The sequence below is a fragment of the Sorex fumeus genome, unplaced genomic scaffold (genome assembly GCF_029834395.1).
Source record: "Sorex fumeus unplaced genomic scaffold, SorFum_2.1 ptg000019l, whole genome shotgun sequence".
Lineage (NCBI taxonomy): Eukaryota > Metazoa > Chordata > Mammalia > Eulipotyphla > Soricidae > Sorex > Sorex fumeus.
The window spans coordinates 23,580,001-23,595,633 of record NW_026606076.1 but is presented as its reverse complement, the minus strand read 5'-3'; the positions used below and the strand labels follow the sequence as shown (position 1 = coordinate 23,595,633).

Below are 15,633 nucleotides of genomic sequence, written 5' to 3'. Positions count from 1 at the left end.
AGAACAGCACCCAATGCACCCCTCAAAAGCTCCACATCCACTAAAGCCTGAATATCCAGAACAAGTAAGAAACAAGTGTGAATGCACCATACAAGCTGGTGTGACCTGGCGCTCAAATTGCCAAACCAGGATTTGCAGGGTGCTCAAGCATTCCAAATCCTAACACAGGAAAGACTGAAGAATGAAGGTTTACCTATTTTTCCATTTTCAAAGTATTCAATGCTGCATCTTGGTTGATTTCTGCCATAATTCCCGCTAACCAGACCCTCTGGGCCAAGCCAGAAGCATAGCAAACAATAACAGAGTAGTGAGAAATGACAGCTCTGAGCAGGAGGGTGTTTCTGTACCGGTTTATTCAGTCACCTTCCTCCTTATTTTCATCACCATGACCCATTATTTACAAGTTAATACACAAGCAATTCCAAGCACAAGAACACTGGCATAGGTGTAGCCCGGGTGAAAATCAGCAGGCTTCAGCAAAGGACTTCACACTTTCCTTACATATATACGGTTTCTCTCCACTGTGAATTCTATGTACAGTTAATTGTGAGGATGAAGTAAAGGCCTTTCCGCATTCCTTACATATATATGGTTTCTCTCCAGTGTGAAATCTCCTATGTACACAAAGGTGTGATGCTTCAGCAAAGGACATCCCACATTCCTTACATATATTACGGTTTCTCTCCAGTGTGAATTCTCCTATGTACATTAAGGTTTGAGGCTGTAGCAAAGGCCTTCCCACATTCTGTACATATATACGGTTTCTCCCCAGTGTGAATTCTTCTATGTACAGTAAGGCTTGAAGCTCTAGCAAAGGCCTTCCCACATTCCTTACATATATATGGTTTCTCTCCAGTGTGAATTCTCCTATGTACACGAAGACTTGAGGCTTCAGTAAAGGATTTCCCACATTCCTTACATATATACGGTTTCTCTCCAGTGTGAATTCTCCTATGTACACGAAGGCTTGAGGCTTCAGTAAAGGACTTCCCACATTCCTTACATATATACGGTTTCTCTCCAGTGTGAATTCTCCTATGTCCACGAAGGCTTGAGGCTTCAGCAAAGGACTTCCCACATTCCTTACATATATATGGTTTCTCTCCAGTGTGAACTTTCCTATGCACACTAAGTCTTGAGGACAAAGTAAAGGCCTTTCCACATTCCTTACAAACATAGGGTCTTTCTCCAGTGTGAATTTTCCGATGTTCACTAAGTCTTGAGGCCAAAGCAAAGGCCTTTCCACATTCCTTACATATATACGGTTTCTCTCCACTGTGAATTCTCCTATGTACACTAAGTGTTGAAGCTACAGCAAAGGCCTTTCCACATTCCTCACATATAAACGGTTTCACTCCAGTGTGAATTTTCCTATGTACACTAAGTCTTGAGGCTACAGCAAAGGCCTTTCCACATTCCTTACATATATACGGTTTCTCTCCAGTGTGAATTCTCCTATGTACAGTAAGTCTTGAAGCTCTAGCAAAGGCCTTTCCACATTCCTTACATATATACGGTTTCTCTCCACTGTGAATTCTCCTATGTACACTAAGTGTTGAAGCTACAGCAAAGGCCTTTCCACATTCCTCACATATAAACAGTTTCACTCCAGTGTGAATTTTCCTATGTACACTAAGTCTTGAGGCTACAGCAAAGGCCTTTCCACATTCCTTACATATATATGGTTTCTCTCCAGTGTGAATTCTCCTATGTACAGTAAGTCTTGAGGATTCAGCAAAGGCCTTCCCACATTCCTTACATATATATGGTTTCTCTCCAGTGTGAATTCTCCTATGTACAGTAAGTTTTGAAGCTTTAGCAAAGGCCTTCCCACATTCCTTACATATATACGGTTTCTCTCCAGTGTGAATTCTCCTATGTACAGTAAGTCTTGAAGCTCTAGCAAAGGCCTTTCCATATTCCTTACATATATACGGTTTCTCTCCAGTGTGAATTCTGCTATGTACACTAAGATTTGAGGCTACAGCAAACATCTTCCCACATTACTTACATATATACGTTTTCTCTCCAGTGTGAATTCTCCTATGTATACTGAGGCCTGAGGATTGAGTAAAGGCCTTTCCACATTCCTGACATATATATGGTTTCTCTCCAGTGTGAATACTTCTATGTATACTGATGCCTGAGGATCGAGTAAAGGCATTAGCACACTCCTGACTTATATAAGGCTTCTCTCCACTATGAGTTTTCATAGGTCTATTAAGACTAGAGGACTGAATAAAGGCCTTCCCACATGTCTGATATTCATGAGGTTTCTCTCCTGTATGAATTCTCCTATGCATAATAAGATGTGATGAGTGATCGAAGGCCTTCACACATTCTTCACATGCAAAAGGTTTCGCTCCTGAATTTATATTCATATAGTCATGATGGAGTAACCCTTGACTCACACTTTGTTCTTGGGGCTGACTTTTCTGGGGATTATGTCCACTGTGGTTTTCTAAGGGAACACCACAGTGCTGAGAACATGGGGAGACTCCCCCACATTCCATACACATAGATGGGTTCTGCTCACGTTGACTGTGGTTGAGGGTATGTCGCTGTGAGGGACTCACTATAAACAGTGCTTCTCTCCCTAGCAGGTGACCCAGTGGGGAATTTTGTGTCTCTGAACTGAGAATAACACACTCCAAGGAACTTTTTCCAGGAGAGGGCTTCTTCAGAGTGAGGTAGCTCTCGCCATTCTGATCACCCTCAGAAGACATCCCGCCTGTCTCGTCGTCCTCATGGGGCTGAGGGCAGGATTGGTCACTCGAGACATTATTATACAGTGCAGGATCAGAGACACTCCACTCGGGGTGGCAGCTTTCCTGTAGAACAACAGAGGATTGTAATTATTGACTTATTCACTGAGTCTTCCTGTCAAAAAAACTGAGCCCTTCAGATGTGGTTTCACACAAATGCACTGCACAAATGCAATTACTGACATATGAATTGTCTTACTATTGAATAACTTCATGTTGCTGTAAATTGGACGCACAAAATTGATGGATAGAGAGTCAGTAAATTCTGTGACTTTCCCCACTTTAAATTAATGAAGGAAAACAACTAGAAATAATTCCTTCTATAGAAAATGGACACATCCATTTCAAGAGAAAATGAAATACATCCACAGTGGGTTTGGTTAAAGCTCAGAGTGGAACCTCTGATGCAGGGGTGACTACTACGCTGTATCATCACACAGCTGAGACAGACCACGTGGCCATTGCTAAGCTCTCACCACAAGTTATTGCTTTCACAATCAACAATTTTTTTTGTTCTTTCTGTTTTGAAGTTTCTATTTATTGGGGGTTGGGTGGGCGGAGGAGCACACCACGCAGTATCTAGGATCAGTTCTGTGGGTCTATGGTGTCTATAAGGCGTGCTGGGTAAGGACCATCCATCTCTGTGCAAAGCAAGTATATTTCTCTCTGCACCATCTCTAGGGCGCACAAATTAGCTTTCTAAACAACTACCACTCTCAAGCAAATAAAAACTCACATTATTTTTATACATGGTTGGTTTCAGCACCTCTTGTATCTAAGGGTCCTCTACTCCAAGCATAAGGCTTTGGAATTCCTTCCTGCCATTCCCAGCCTTCCATCTTAACAATCACATACTTGGTCCACTCCTGCTGGCATAATAATATTTATTCTGAATTAGTGAATCTTACCAACTCACTCTTAATTGCGGACCCCATTCCCAAATCAAAGTGCTGTAATGCCAAATCCTGAAGCCGCGGATTCAGTTCTGAAACTGAACAAAATATGCAGTTCAAGCACTTGTCCAAAAATGTAGCAAAATGATGCCTGTAGTTAAGAGTACATTTCTGTTGTTCTCAAAGTCCAAAGAGTCCCACACTAAAGAAAAGATTCGATAGCGGAAAACTGTGAGGATCTTGGCAACTCTACACTAGGTATTGTTTTTGTTTTTGAGCAGACCTGGTAATGTTAGGAGAACCAGGTTATTGAACACATTATTGAAGAGATCACCTTCAGGCACTGCAAGGCACTCCCTGCTGTACTATCGTTCAGATTCAAACTAGCTCTGTTATGGTCTTACTTATTCGAAAGACATGGAAGCAAATTATAGGATTGTTCTGTGACTTACAGTCAAGGTGAATGAAGAGCAGAGAGTGAGTCCCCAGTCTCAGCAGCATGTTTCCTACATGCTCAGCGCACCCATACACTGCACAGGGCCTGAGCCAGGAAGGGTACTCAGACACTCACCCGCACACATGCCTCTCCTCCCCGACCTCAGGGCTCCTCCTTCCAGCCAGGAGATCACCACAGGCTTCATCCCAGAGTGCCCTGCCCCGACAGAGACAGAGGCATGGATAAGTCACAGGGAAAAGGTGACAGGTAAATCCCCATGTTTTCCTGATATAACTGGGCAAATATCTGAAAAGCATGAACAGAATGTTCATTTCCAAAATGCTACATATTTCTACTTATTCAAGAGTTAAGACCCAAGAAAATATCACAAATACTCTAGACCTGGCCTTGTGTATGGCCGACAGGGGGACGTTCAGCATAATATGTTGTTGGTTTTTGTATTGTTTGGGGTCTCACCTGGCAATGCTCAGGGGTGACTCCTGACACTGTATTCATAAATCACTGCTGCTGGTGCTCAGGAATGACATGGGTTGCAGGGGATTTAACCAATGTGCGCCGCTTGCAAGAAAATCACTTTCCTCCCTGTACTGTGTTTCTAGGCCCAGCAGCACATGAAGTTTCCTGAGGCCCTCATGAACTCATCACGAATTTCAGTAAAACTAAATGCATAATAAATCTGGAAATGGTCAAGGGTGGCAAGAGACCCTTATTTTTTTAAGCTAAAAAATGTATCCAGAAAGAGAGCACAGCAGGAGTTTCTCACGGACAATGCAGTTGCGATACCAGATATCTCCTAGGGTACCTCATGCCAGCCAGGAGTGATCCCTGAGTGCAGAGTCCAGGAGCAAACCCTAAGTTCTGCTGAAGTGTCACAAGAACCATTAGAATTAAATCAAAGTAGTGAAATAGGGCAGCGTCTAATGAGTTGAGAGACGAGATATCAAATTCCCTGTGGTGGGAAAGAGATAAAAGTAAAAGTAAAGTAAAGGCCCTCCTGTTGATCATCGATTTGCTCGAGCGGGCCCAGTAACGTCTCCATTGGAGACTTTGTTGTTACTGTGTCTGGCATATCGAATACTCTCGGTAGCTTGCCGGACTCTCCGAATGGAAAGAGATAGTACAGCAGATAAGACAGAAGCGCTGCACACACATGTGGGTGTGATCCCAGGCAGCCCATACGGTCTTGAAGCAAGGCCAGGTGTGGATCCTGAATACACAGGCAGGAATAATCCCTAATCCCTAAGGAAAAAAGAAAATGCAAAGACCGTTTACTGACTGGTGCAAAAGTACTGGGGGTGAGGCACCAACATTTTAAGTTGCAAAGAGGTTTCAGTCCATGGTACCCCATGGCCCCTGAGCACTCTTAGGAGTCATCCTTTAGCACAGAGCCAGGAGAACTGTGGACTGTGCCCCCAAACAAAGCAACAGCAAAACCAATTAAACATACAAAAGTTCGTGTAGTATACAAAGTAAATTGATACAACAATGGATGGATCTATTTAAAGGACCTGAGCGATAACTGGGCAGATAGGGATCGATCTTCCTATGGACACAGTCGAAACGGGTTGATCTGAATTACCCCATAGGGTCTGGCAACCCCACAAGAGTAATTCCTGAGAACAAAGCTGAGAGTAAGCCCTGAGTATACACAGGTGAACCCTAAAAAAAAAAAGAGAGAGAGAGAAGAGCTACTGCACGGCTGTCCAATATCCCAGCGTGTCACAGAGCTACTGTTGGACACTCAGCTGCCTCCCAACCCCAGGGAGCCCACGTGGGTCTCTTCAGACACGGTTGGCTCCACATTTCTCTCACCGACAGCCTGCAGATGCTGGTAGGTGTCCAGCATCACGTCACTGTAGAGCTTCCGCTGAGAGGCCTCCAGACATGACCATTCCTCCAGGGTGAAGTTCACAGCCACGTCATTGAAGGTCACTGTGTCCTGAGTCAGCAAACGGAGAGGGTGGGAGTCAGAATACATCTTAGCCTCATTCTTACTATTCTGAGGCCAGGACCCAGGGTCCTATATTGTCGCTGGGCCTCTACCCTCCGAATGAACCAGCCTCCAAGCACACGCATGGCTGATGGGCCCCAGAAATCACATAAGGCACCTGGATCTGCTAAAATGGGAGGACGTCATTCAGAAGGTTCTTGGATGTATCTGCCTTTCCTGGTAACCCCAGGGCCAATTCGAGCACCACTGGTCCAGTGAGCACTGTAGAGAGGATCACCTGATCACAGACTTGTACGATCCAAAAGACTATCCCTGGGTGTAGTAAAAAACACTGCATGCTCACCACTGCACACCCACAGCACATGACCACTAGGATTGAGAACTTGACAGTCCATATAGACAACTACTTAGAGCAGTGCATGGCATGTGTGCCTGTAGGAACTCACTGCTCAGGACCGCCCCAAATCCCGCTCAAAGAAGGTAGAAATTTCTTTACCCAAACATCTCTACTGGCCTCAGAGATCCTTGGCTCTTTCTCCTTGGGATCAGAGCATGCCCAGAAATCCACACCAAGATTATGTGAACGTAAGACTATATGACCGAGCAGGTAGTCTCTCCAAAGTAGGAAGGACAAAACAGGAGAAAAGCAAGTCTGGGGGCCCAAGTCACTGTAGTTGCCAGGGCCCAAACGGGGTCAACACACCCCAGGGTACTCTGAGGCCTGTCACTTGTGAATCCAGAGCACAGAGTCAAGAGGAGAGCTGATGACAAAAACAATGCAAAAGAAGCCGAAGCAGCAGGTTGGTGTAACAGGACAGCATGTAGAACTAGCAATCCCTGACATCCCATATGGTCCCACAAGCACTGCCAGGGGCAATGCAAGAGTGCAGCACAAGGAATGATTGCGAGAATCCTTGCTCTGCCACCCCTAATAAAACAGAACACCCAAAATGAAACCTTTGGACCTCCAGCATCCCATTGGTCACCTAGAACTGTCAGGAATGAGCATTGAGTACTGAGCTTTGAGTACTCCTCATGCACCACTGGGTCGGCCCCAAAGCCAAATCAAACAAAACAAACATATACAAAAGCAGCTTCAAACAGCAGAATGGGACGGTCCGATTGGAAGTCTCATCTTGGAATCTGTCCAAAAGAAACCCAAAACAGAAGGCTCAGGAAGCCTGGGCACTCCTGGTACTACCTCATGTCATTCTATCCGTCTACTCCTACCTGGGAACGGTTTATCAGAAGCCGCGTCACCATCTTCTCTTGTCACTGTTGTTCTGCGGATCAGTAGGAGGCTCGAGGTGTTGTCTGCTCAGGGAGAGATGAAGAGTCACAGGTGCTTTGCAGCTTGATGTGAGGGAGCTGAAATTCATGATCCAGAGAAAGAACACCAGTATTGTAGTTAGAAGGCAATAATGTGAATTGGGTGATTGACTAGATGAACCAATGAATCCTCTCCATCACATATGGCCCCCAGCAGCGCCAGGGATAATACCTGAGCTTAGAGACTCAAGTAAGTCATGAGCATCTTCGCGTATGTGCCCTCTCTCCCCCCCAAAATCTAAAGAAACAAAAATAGCCCCCCCAATACAATTTCATTGGCAAACCTCAGCCACCTGCAAGTCCACCTCCCTCCATCCCCCGCATGAACCGGGATCTCACGGCAGAAAATGAAGATGACAAGCAACAGGTCTCCTGCCATTAGGTGGAGGGGCTGAAGCTCTGCCCCTCAAATCTGGAGATTCTACAGAAGCGAGCTTAGGGCCGATGGTTCAAACATGGGATTGCTGGGAGGGTTGGGACGGCCAAGCCCCTGGCTGAGTCCCACATTCACCTACTGTTGCCTCATCCCAGAGCTGGAGATGATCGTGGACAAAAAGGCCCCCCAGTATCACGCACTCACAACTGTGACCTCTGCACCCTGATACAGCCCCCACGGCACCTCCAAAGCTCTGTATTCCCCTACAGCATCCACTGCACCTCAGAATCCACGTGGACCTCAGGGAACAAGTGAAAAACCAGCACAAAAATGCCCCGCAATCTGGCTCAGCCCCTCCGCTCACAGGATGGAAATGGGAAGGTGTGGGGTGCTCACAGGAGGCTTCTCGAATCCTGCCACAAAATACGCCTTCAGAGTCCCCCTTCCAGGATGAGGTGCAAATTTACTTGTCCTTTGCCAAGTGAGCAAAAGCCCCAGTGTCTGTGTCAGGGATGGAAAATGAACCATGACACACTTATGACATCACTTCCATTTCCATAAGGTGCCTTAAAGAGCCAGACTCTAGGCACTGAGAACCTTTTTGCCATCCAGGTAAATCTGTGCTGCAAGGGGGATGGACTCAAATAAAGGAGTGGAAAGGCAAATGCTGGACTGGTCGGTCACACACTGGGGGCCTGGGCGTAAGGATAAGTCCCCTGATTCTGCAGTTGTCACCATAGAACCAATGATATCTAGACACACAATGCTACCCTGAATCTTGTCAAATGATCCTTGAGCTTAGAGACAAGAGTAAACACTGAGCACTGTAGGCTGTGGTGAAAAATATAACAAGAAAAAAGGCAAATTCTACCGAAGGGGGCGGAAATGATGTACAAAGACAAATTCGAGAATGAAACATTAAAAGAGTCAAATTTCTGGTCCTTAAAAATCCCCTATTCTTGGGGCTGGAGAGACAGCACAGCAGGTAGGGCGTTTACCTTGCACGCGGCCAACCCGGGTTAGATTCCCAGTATCCCATATGGTCCCCTGAGCATTGTCAGGAGTAACTCCTGAGTGCAAAGCCAGGAGTAATCCCTGTGCATCGCCAGGTGTGATCCAAAAAAGAAAAAATAATCCCCTATTTTTGATCTATCTCTGCTACAGAAACTCACAGTTTCTCCTGAATCCCTATTGTTCTTTCACCATTGTTTGTGCATATATATGTGTATATTTAAGTGTGACTTAGTGTGATTTTTTTTCAGGGCCACAACCTGCAGATTCAGGGCTTACTCCTAGCTCTACACGCAGCAATCACTCTGGTACAGACCATATGGGATGCGGGGGATAGAACCTGGGTCGATTACTTGGATGCTTAAGTCCTTACTCACTGTACTATGGTTCCGGCCCGAAGTAAATGTGCTCCTAGCACACCCAGTGGGATTCCTGAGCAAATGTCCCTACTCCTGGAAAACCAAAACTTTCTTGCTAAAAAAAAAAACAAATCCCTTTATGCTGGTTGGATTCTAGTTCTAAACAATTTAGGTTTAACATTGGTTCATCATTTCTCCTCTGCTACAAGAAACTGAGGCTTACTGAGTAACACCCATCCCAATTACTCCCATTTCCTTAGTATTCATCTTTAACTTCCCTGTGCTCTGCTTCCCCTATGCATTAATCACCCATTTCCCATAACCACAACCTGTGAATTGTAAAGTCAGATTCTTCAGAGATCTCTGGATTTTGTATTTGTAAGTGAAATGTTAACTTTCTCTTTCCTTTATATCCTCTACAGTTTACTTTAGACAAGTATCCTTTTTTGCTCCTGGACAAGGACCAGTGCAGTCCTAGGTTGGAAAGATTGTGCTGGGAGGATTGAGATGGCCATGCCCGCAGCCCTCGGCTTTGTATAGACAAAGGAAGACAATATTATGCTTTTGTAACTTCAGAGTTAATTGAATGCAGATACTATATACTCCTGGGCATTGTCATGTTTATGAGACTTAAGCCTCATCCGCCTAATAAGGCCACAGGGCCAGAGAGGGCCTAATAAGTTATTTCCCTGTTTTTGGAATCCAACTAATATGGCCATAAAGCCAGGAAAGACCTAATTAGCTGCCCGTTGGGATGGCCTGGTGACCTGTACAGAAGAGAGTGGCTGGTGCTGATGGCTTGTTGCAAAATGATTGGCTGCTTGTGTGCAGCTTCTAATGTAATAGTTCAAATGTATTGGATAACTTGTGCACGGGCTTTCTGAAATGCGCGGGTAGATGCCCTATAAAAAGCCCCCTTTGAAGAGGCCCGGGGTTCTCAGTCACTGACTGTTTGCGGTCACATTGTGAGCCCGAGCATGCTTGAATAAACCTCTTGCTTTTGCATCGACTAGGTCTCTCAGAGTTTTCCTTGACAGGTATGGTTGTCCTGCGCTCGAACACTAACATCTGGGGGCTCACCCGGGATTGGGAGCAAAAGAACCCTTGCCCACCTGATCAAGACCTCCCTGACAAGACGTTCTGGGGTGAGTAAAGCGCCCGTACTCAGCGATCGCTAAATCGGTGTGTGTGTGTCGACCGGTCAAGGGATTCTCGCAGTGGCTGTCAGATCGGTTCCGAGAGGGCCCTCTCGCTGTGGCGAACAGACGTGTTCTGAGACCAGAGGCCACGACCCTGGGGGATGCCCCAGTGGTGATAGAACCCTGGGGACACCCGAAGGCTTCGTTTGGGCGGAAGGAGACACGGAGGCCTCCTTCCAGACAGAGAGCGTGACAGTGATGTTTTTACCAGTACCCCTTCCAACAGCTGGAAGACTTCTTCCCTTGGAATGTCTGTGGATGACCCTCCTGGGTCGCTGTGTGACTTCCTGTCTCCTTCTCTCTCTTTGTCTTTATCTCTTCCTCTCTGAAGTCTCCCCACTGGCCATGGGGCAGACCCTCTCAACTCCTCTTTCCCTTACTCTGGACCACTGGTCGGAGGTCCGCAAGCGAGGATCTAACCTCTCTTATTTCATTCAGAAAGGAAAGTGGCGGACCTTCTGTTCGGCAGAATGGCCGACCTTCGGAGTCGAGTGGCCGGCGGATGGAGCGTTCGACCTGGACTTGGTCCGGGCAGTACAGGACGTTATTTTCAGACCTGACCCACTTGGTCACCCTGACCAACAATCCTATATTCTTCTTTGGAGGGACCTTTGTGAGAACCCCCTTCCCTGGGTAAAGCCGTTTCTTTCCAAACAGACACCGAAAGAAGAATCCAAGGTCCTCATGGTCCAGGGAGAAACGCCTTCGCCGCCCACTAACCCCAGACCGCAGATCCCGTCAGCCCCGATTCTCCCCGAGTCGCAGGGGGACCTTATTCTTTTGGATTCCACCCCGCCTGCTCCTCCCCCTTATCCAGCTGTGCCACACATATTCCCAGATCTCCCCCTTGCAGCAGTGGGAGACCCGGCTCCGGCTCCTCCCCCGCAGGCAGGAGGAGCGGGGCAGAATGCGTTGGGGAGGGAGCTGGAGCCCCCTACGACGTCCGCTAAGGACAGGGGAGGACAAGCCCAAACTCTTCCAGCCTGGTCGGGAATACTTGAGCCCCCGGGCCAAGGCACCCGTGCACGGCGACGACGAGCTCCACAGGAGGACCCTGAACTGGTCGAGTCTCATCTCTAAGAAACAGTTGCTCTCCCTCTGCGTCCATACGGTCCCATGATAGACGATGGACATGAGGGGGGTGGTTGCAAACTTTACAATGTTGGCCCTTTTCTACCTCGGATCTTTATAACTGGCGGAATAACAATCCCACTTTTTACGAGGAACCCCCCAGGTTGGCTGGGCTGGTTGAGTCTATCTGCCACTCCCACCAGCCTACCTGGGACGACTGTCAGCAACTTCTGGACACTCTCTTCACCACCAAGGAATGGGACCGGATTCTTCTGGAAGCCGGCAAGAATGTTCCAGGAGATGATGGGAGACCGACCGCACTCCCTAACGTCATTGAGGATCAGTTCCTGCTGCGTCGCCCCAATTGGGACTCAACACCTTACAAGGTAGGGAGCATCTGTCCAATTATGGCCAGATTCTGTTGGCGGGTCTCCGGGGAGCCTCCAGGCGCCCCACTAATTTGGCTAAGGTAAGGGAAGTGAGTCAGAGTCCTGATGAATCCCCCAGTAGGTTCCTTGGAAAGGCTCATGGAAGCCTTCCGGAGATACACACCCTTCGACTCCGAATGTGAAGAGCATAAGGGGTCGGTGGTCATAGCTTTTATTCGACAGTTCGCTGCAGACATTTGGAGAAAACTACCAAGACTAGACGGGATCCAGGATCTGACCTTGTGGGACCTAGTTAAGGAAGCAGATAAGGTGTATCACAAGAGGGAGACCCCAGAAGAGAGAGAAGAAAGGAGAAAGAGAGGGAAGAAAGGGAACGCGAGAGAGAGTTGAGAAAGGAGAAAAGGGAAAGACAGAGGGACCAGGAGGTGACAAAGATACAAGCCGCTATGTTGCAGCCAAGCAGGGGAGAAATTAGAGGGCCTCCCAAGGGGTCCTGTTGACCCTTGGGGCAGGAATTCAAGACCCCACGCCCGCGACTGCAGTCAGACCAATGCGCTTAAAGAGTTTGGGCATTCGGCCCGCGAGTGCCCCCAGAAAAGGAAAGGAGAAAAGCCTGTAAACTTGCTGGCCCTTGATGACTAGGGTCGTCGGAGCTCGGACCCCCTCTGTGAGCTCAGGGGAAAGTTTGAAGTGGAGGGGACCCCCATTGACTTTGAAGTAGACACGGGAGCAATGCACTCGGTGCTGCAAAAACCTCTAGGAAAACTGTCAACAAAGAAATCTCTAGTTCATGGGGCAAACGACAGCAGCTACCGACCCTGGACCACCAAACGGATCATGAATTTGGGAAAAAGAGAGATCCAGCATTCATTCTTGGTCATACCAAATTGCCCTGCTCCCTTACTGGGAAGAGACTTGCTAACCAAATTAAGGGCCAATATCGCCTTTGACCCAACGGGCTCCAAGGTAACATTCCGGAATCCATTAGTTGGATCAGTGGAATTGGACAATACCCCAGTGACTACCATACTAACCCTGAGGGCAGATGAAGAATACTGACTGTATCAGGCCGCGACCTAGCACGGGCCCCTGTTGAAGGAAGCGGATTCCTGGTTAAGACAGTTTCCTGAGGCCTGGGCAGAAACGGCGGGGATTGACCTAGCTACCCAGCAACCTCCAGTGGTGGTGACCCTCAGAGCCACTGCCACCCCAGTGTGGATTCGTCAATACCGGATGAGCAAAGAAGCTAGGGAAGGGATCAAACCTCACATTCATAAATTATACCAGCAGGGGGTGCTAGTGCCCTGTCAATCAGCCTGGAACACACCTCTGCTCCCGGTCAAGAAGCCGGGGACAGGGGATTACCGCCCTGTACAGGATCTCCGGGAGGTAAATAGCAGAGTAGAAGATATCCACCCCCAATGTGCCGAATCCTCATAATCTCCTCAGTTCTTTGGGGCCGAACAAAACTTGGTATACTGTCTTGGACTTAAAAGATGCCTTTTTAAGTCTGCCTTTGCATCCTTCCAGCCAGCCTCTCGAATGGACTGACCCCGAAATGGGGATTTCAGGTCAACTCACCTGGACGCGACTACCACAGGGGTTCAAGAACTCCCCCACCATTTTTGATGAGGCACTCCATAAGGACCTGAACGCCTTACGCTGGGGAAACCCAGACATAACCCTGTTACAGTACATAGATGATCTGTTGCTGGCGGCCGAATCTGAGGACTGTGAGTGCGGGACACAGACTGCTCGCCGAGCTGACTAGACTCGGATACCGAGCCTCTTTTCGAAAAGCTCAGCTATGCAAGAGAGAGGTAACGTTGCTGGACTATAAGATTCGGGGTGGGCATCGCTGGCTCACAGAGGCCCGGAAAAAGATGGGAACCCAGATCCCTGCCCCCAGTTCCCGCCGTCAGCTAAGGGAATTTCTAGAGACGGCAGGATTTTGCTGACTGTGGATCCCCGGGTTTTCCTCCCTAGCCACGCCTCTGTGCCATCTTACCAAAAATGATATTCCCTTTGAGTGGGGGCTTGAGCAACAGAGGGCATTTGATGATATCAAGAAGGCTTTGATCAGCGCACCAGCATTGGCCCTTCCTGACGTAGAAAAGCCCTTTACCCTCTATTTGGATGAGAAAGGAGGGATAGCCAAGGGTGTATTGACTCAAACTTTGGGACCATGGAAATGGCCGGTGGCCTATTTGTCAAAAAGGTTGGATCCTGTCACTAGTGGATGGCCCCGGTGCCTGAAGGCAATAGCAGCTGTGACCCTCTTGGTAAAACACGCAGACAAGCTGACACTAGGACAGAAAGTGATGCTGATAGCTCCACACACACTGGAGAGTGTGGTTCGCCAGCCACCCGACAGGCGGCTCACAAACGCCCGCATTACATACTATCAAAGCATCCTGTTGGTCTTTACCGAGTAACTTTCGGTTCCCCTTCCATCCTGAACTCCGCCACCCTATTACCCGATAAACAGCAGGAACCAGTCTTACAACTTGCCAAGACATCCTAGCCGAAGAGACGGGAGTCAGGCGAGATCTAAATGACTAGCCCCTGCAGAACCCGGATGTTACCTGGTACACAGATGGGAGCAGCTTTCTCCAGGATGGAAGGAGGAGGGCGGGGGCAGCCGTGGTGAGTAATGAAGCTACCATTTGGACCAAAAAGTTAACTGAAAGAACCTCGGCTCAGAAGGCCGAGCTCATTGCCCTGGCCAAAGCATTGAAACTGGCAGAAGGTAAGAGAACTCCAATTTATACTGACAGTCGGTATGCCTTTGCCTCTGCCCACATATATGGGGCCATTTACCAGCAGCGGGGCCTTTTGACATCAGCTGGGAAAGAGATCAAGAACAAGCCTGAGATTTTACGACTCCTGGCAGCAGTCCTCCTCTCTGCTGAAATAGCCATCGTCCACTTCCCGGGTCATCAGCGGGGATCAGACCCAGTGGTCACTGGGAACCACAAGGCAGACGAACAAGCCCGCTGGGCAGTTGCCTTCTCCCCGGCTGCATCAATCCAGGTGGCCGAGGAAGGGCTAGAATTGAGGGATGATGGACAAGAGGCAGAGTCTCCACATCAAAGCGGTGACGGGCATGAGGGGGACGACCACCAGCAGGCCTTGACTTACTTACAGACTCTTCACAAACTCACTCACTTGGGACCCCAGAAAATAGCTGAATTACTGAAAACCCAGACCTTTGGCCTGACCGTTGAGGAGGAACAACAATTGGCCAAGGCAATAGTAGCGGACTGTGAGGCTTGTCAAAAGGTTAATGCCTACCCAGCAGGTATGGTAGTTAGTGCAGGGACAAGACTCGGGGGGACCGACCGGGGCAGTATTGGGAGATCGACTTCACAGAAATAGTTCTGGCTAGATATGGATTCAAGTATCTACTTGTGATGGTGGACACTTTCTCAAGATGGTCCGAGGCCTACCTGACAAAGGGAGAAACTGCAAAAGTAGTAGTGACGAAGATTATGGAAGAAATCTTCCCCAGGTTTGGTCTTCCCCATACTATAGGGTCTGACAATGGGCCGGCCTTTGTGGCCCGAGTAAGTCAGGGACTAGCTAAAGCACTGGGGATAAACTGGAAATTGCATTGTGCATATAGACTCCAGAGTTCAGGACAGGTAGAAAGGATGAACAGAACCATAAAAGAGACCTTAACTAAACTAGCTGTAGAAACTGGCTGGAAAGATTGGACCATGCTCCTACCTTATGCCCTGTTCTGAGCCCGAAACACCCCTTCCCCGACTTTGCTAAACCTGACCCCCTTTGAGATCCTACATGGAACTCCCCCTCCGGTGAGGGACTTGAAT

At 48.1% G+C, this 15,633-nt stretch overlaps 1 protein-coding gene and 1 pseudogene across 1 annotated transcript; one reads left to right on the top strand and one right to left on the bottom strand.

Annotated features, from left to right (window-relative positions):
* Positions 1-731: 731 nt before the first annotated feature.
* Positions 732-1,853, bottom strand: LOC130022397 (zinc finger protein 345-like; the record flags this gene model as incomplete). The annotated part of the gene is made up of 2 exons (XM_056113147.1): positions 732-1,574; positions 1,659-1,853. Coding segments are annotated over 2 exons (1,038 nt in total), but the record flags the coding sequence as incomplete, so codon positions are not given.
* An 8,957-nt stretch (positions 1,854-10,810) lies between these two features.
* Positions 10,811-15,341, top strand: LOC130022019 (uncharacterized; annotated as a pseudogene).
* Positions 15,342-15,633: the final 292 nt, after the last annotated feature.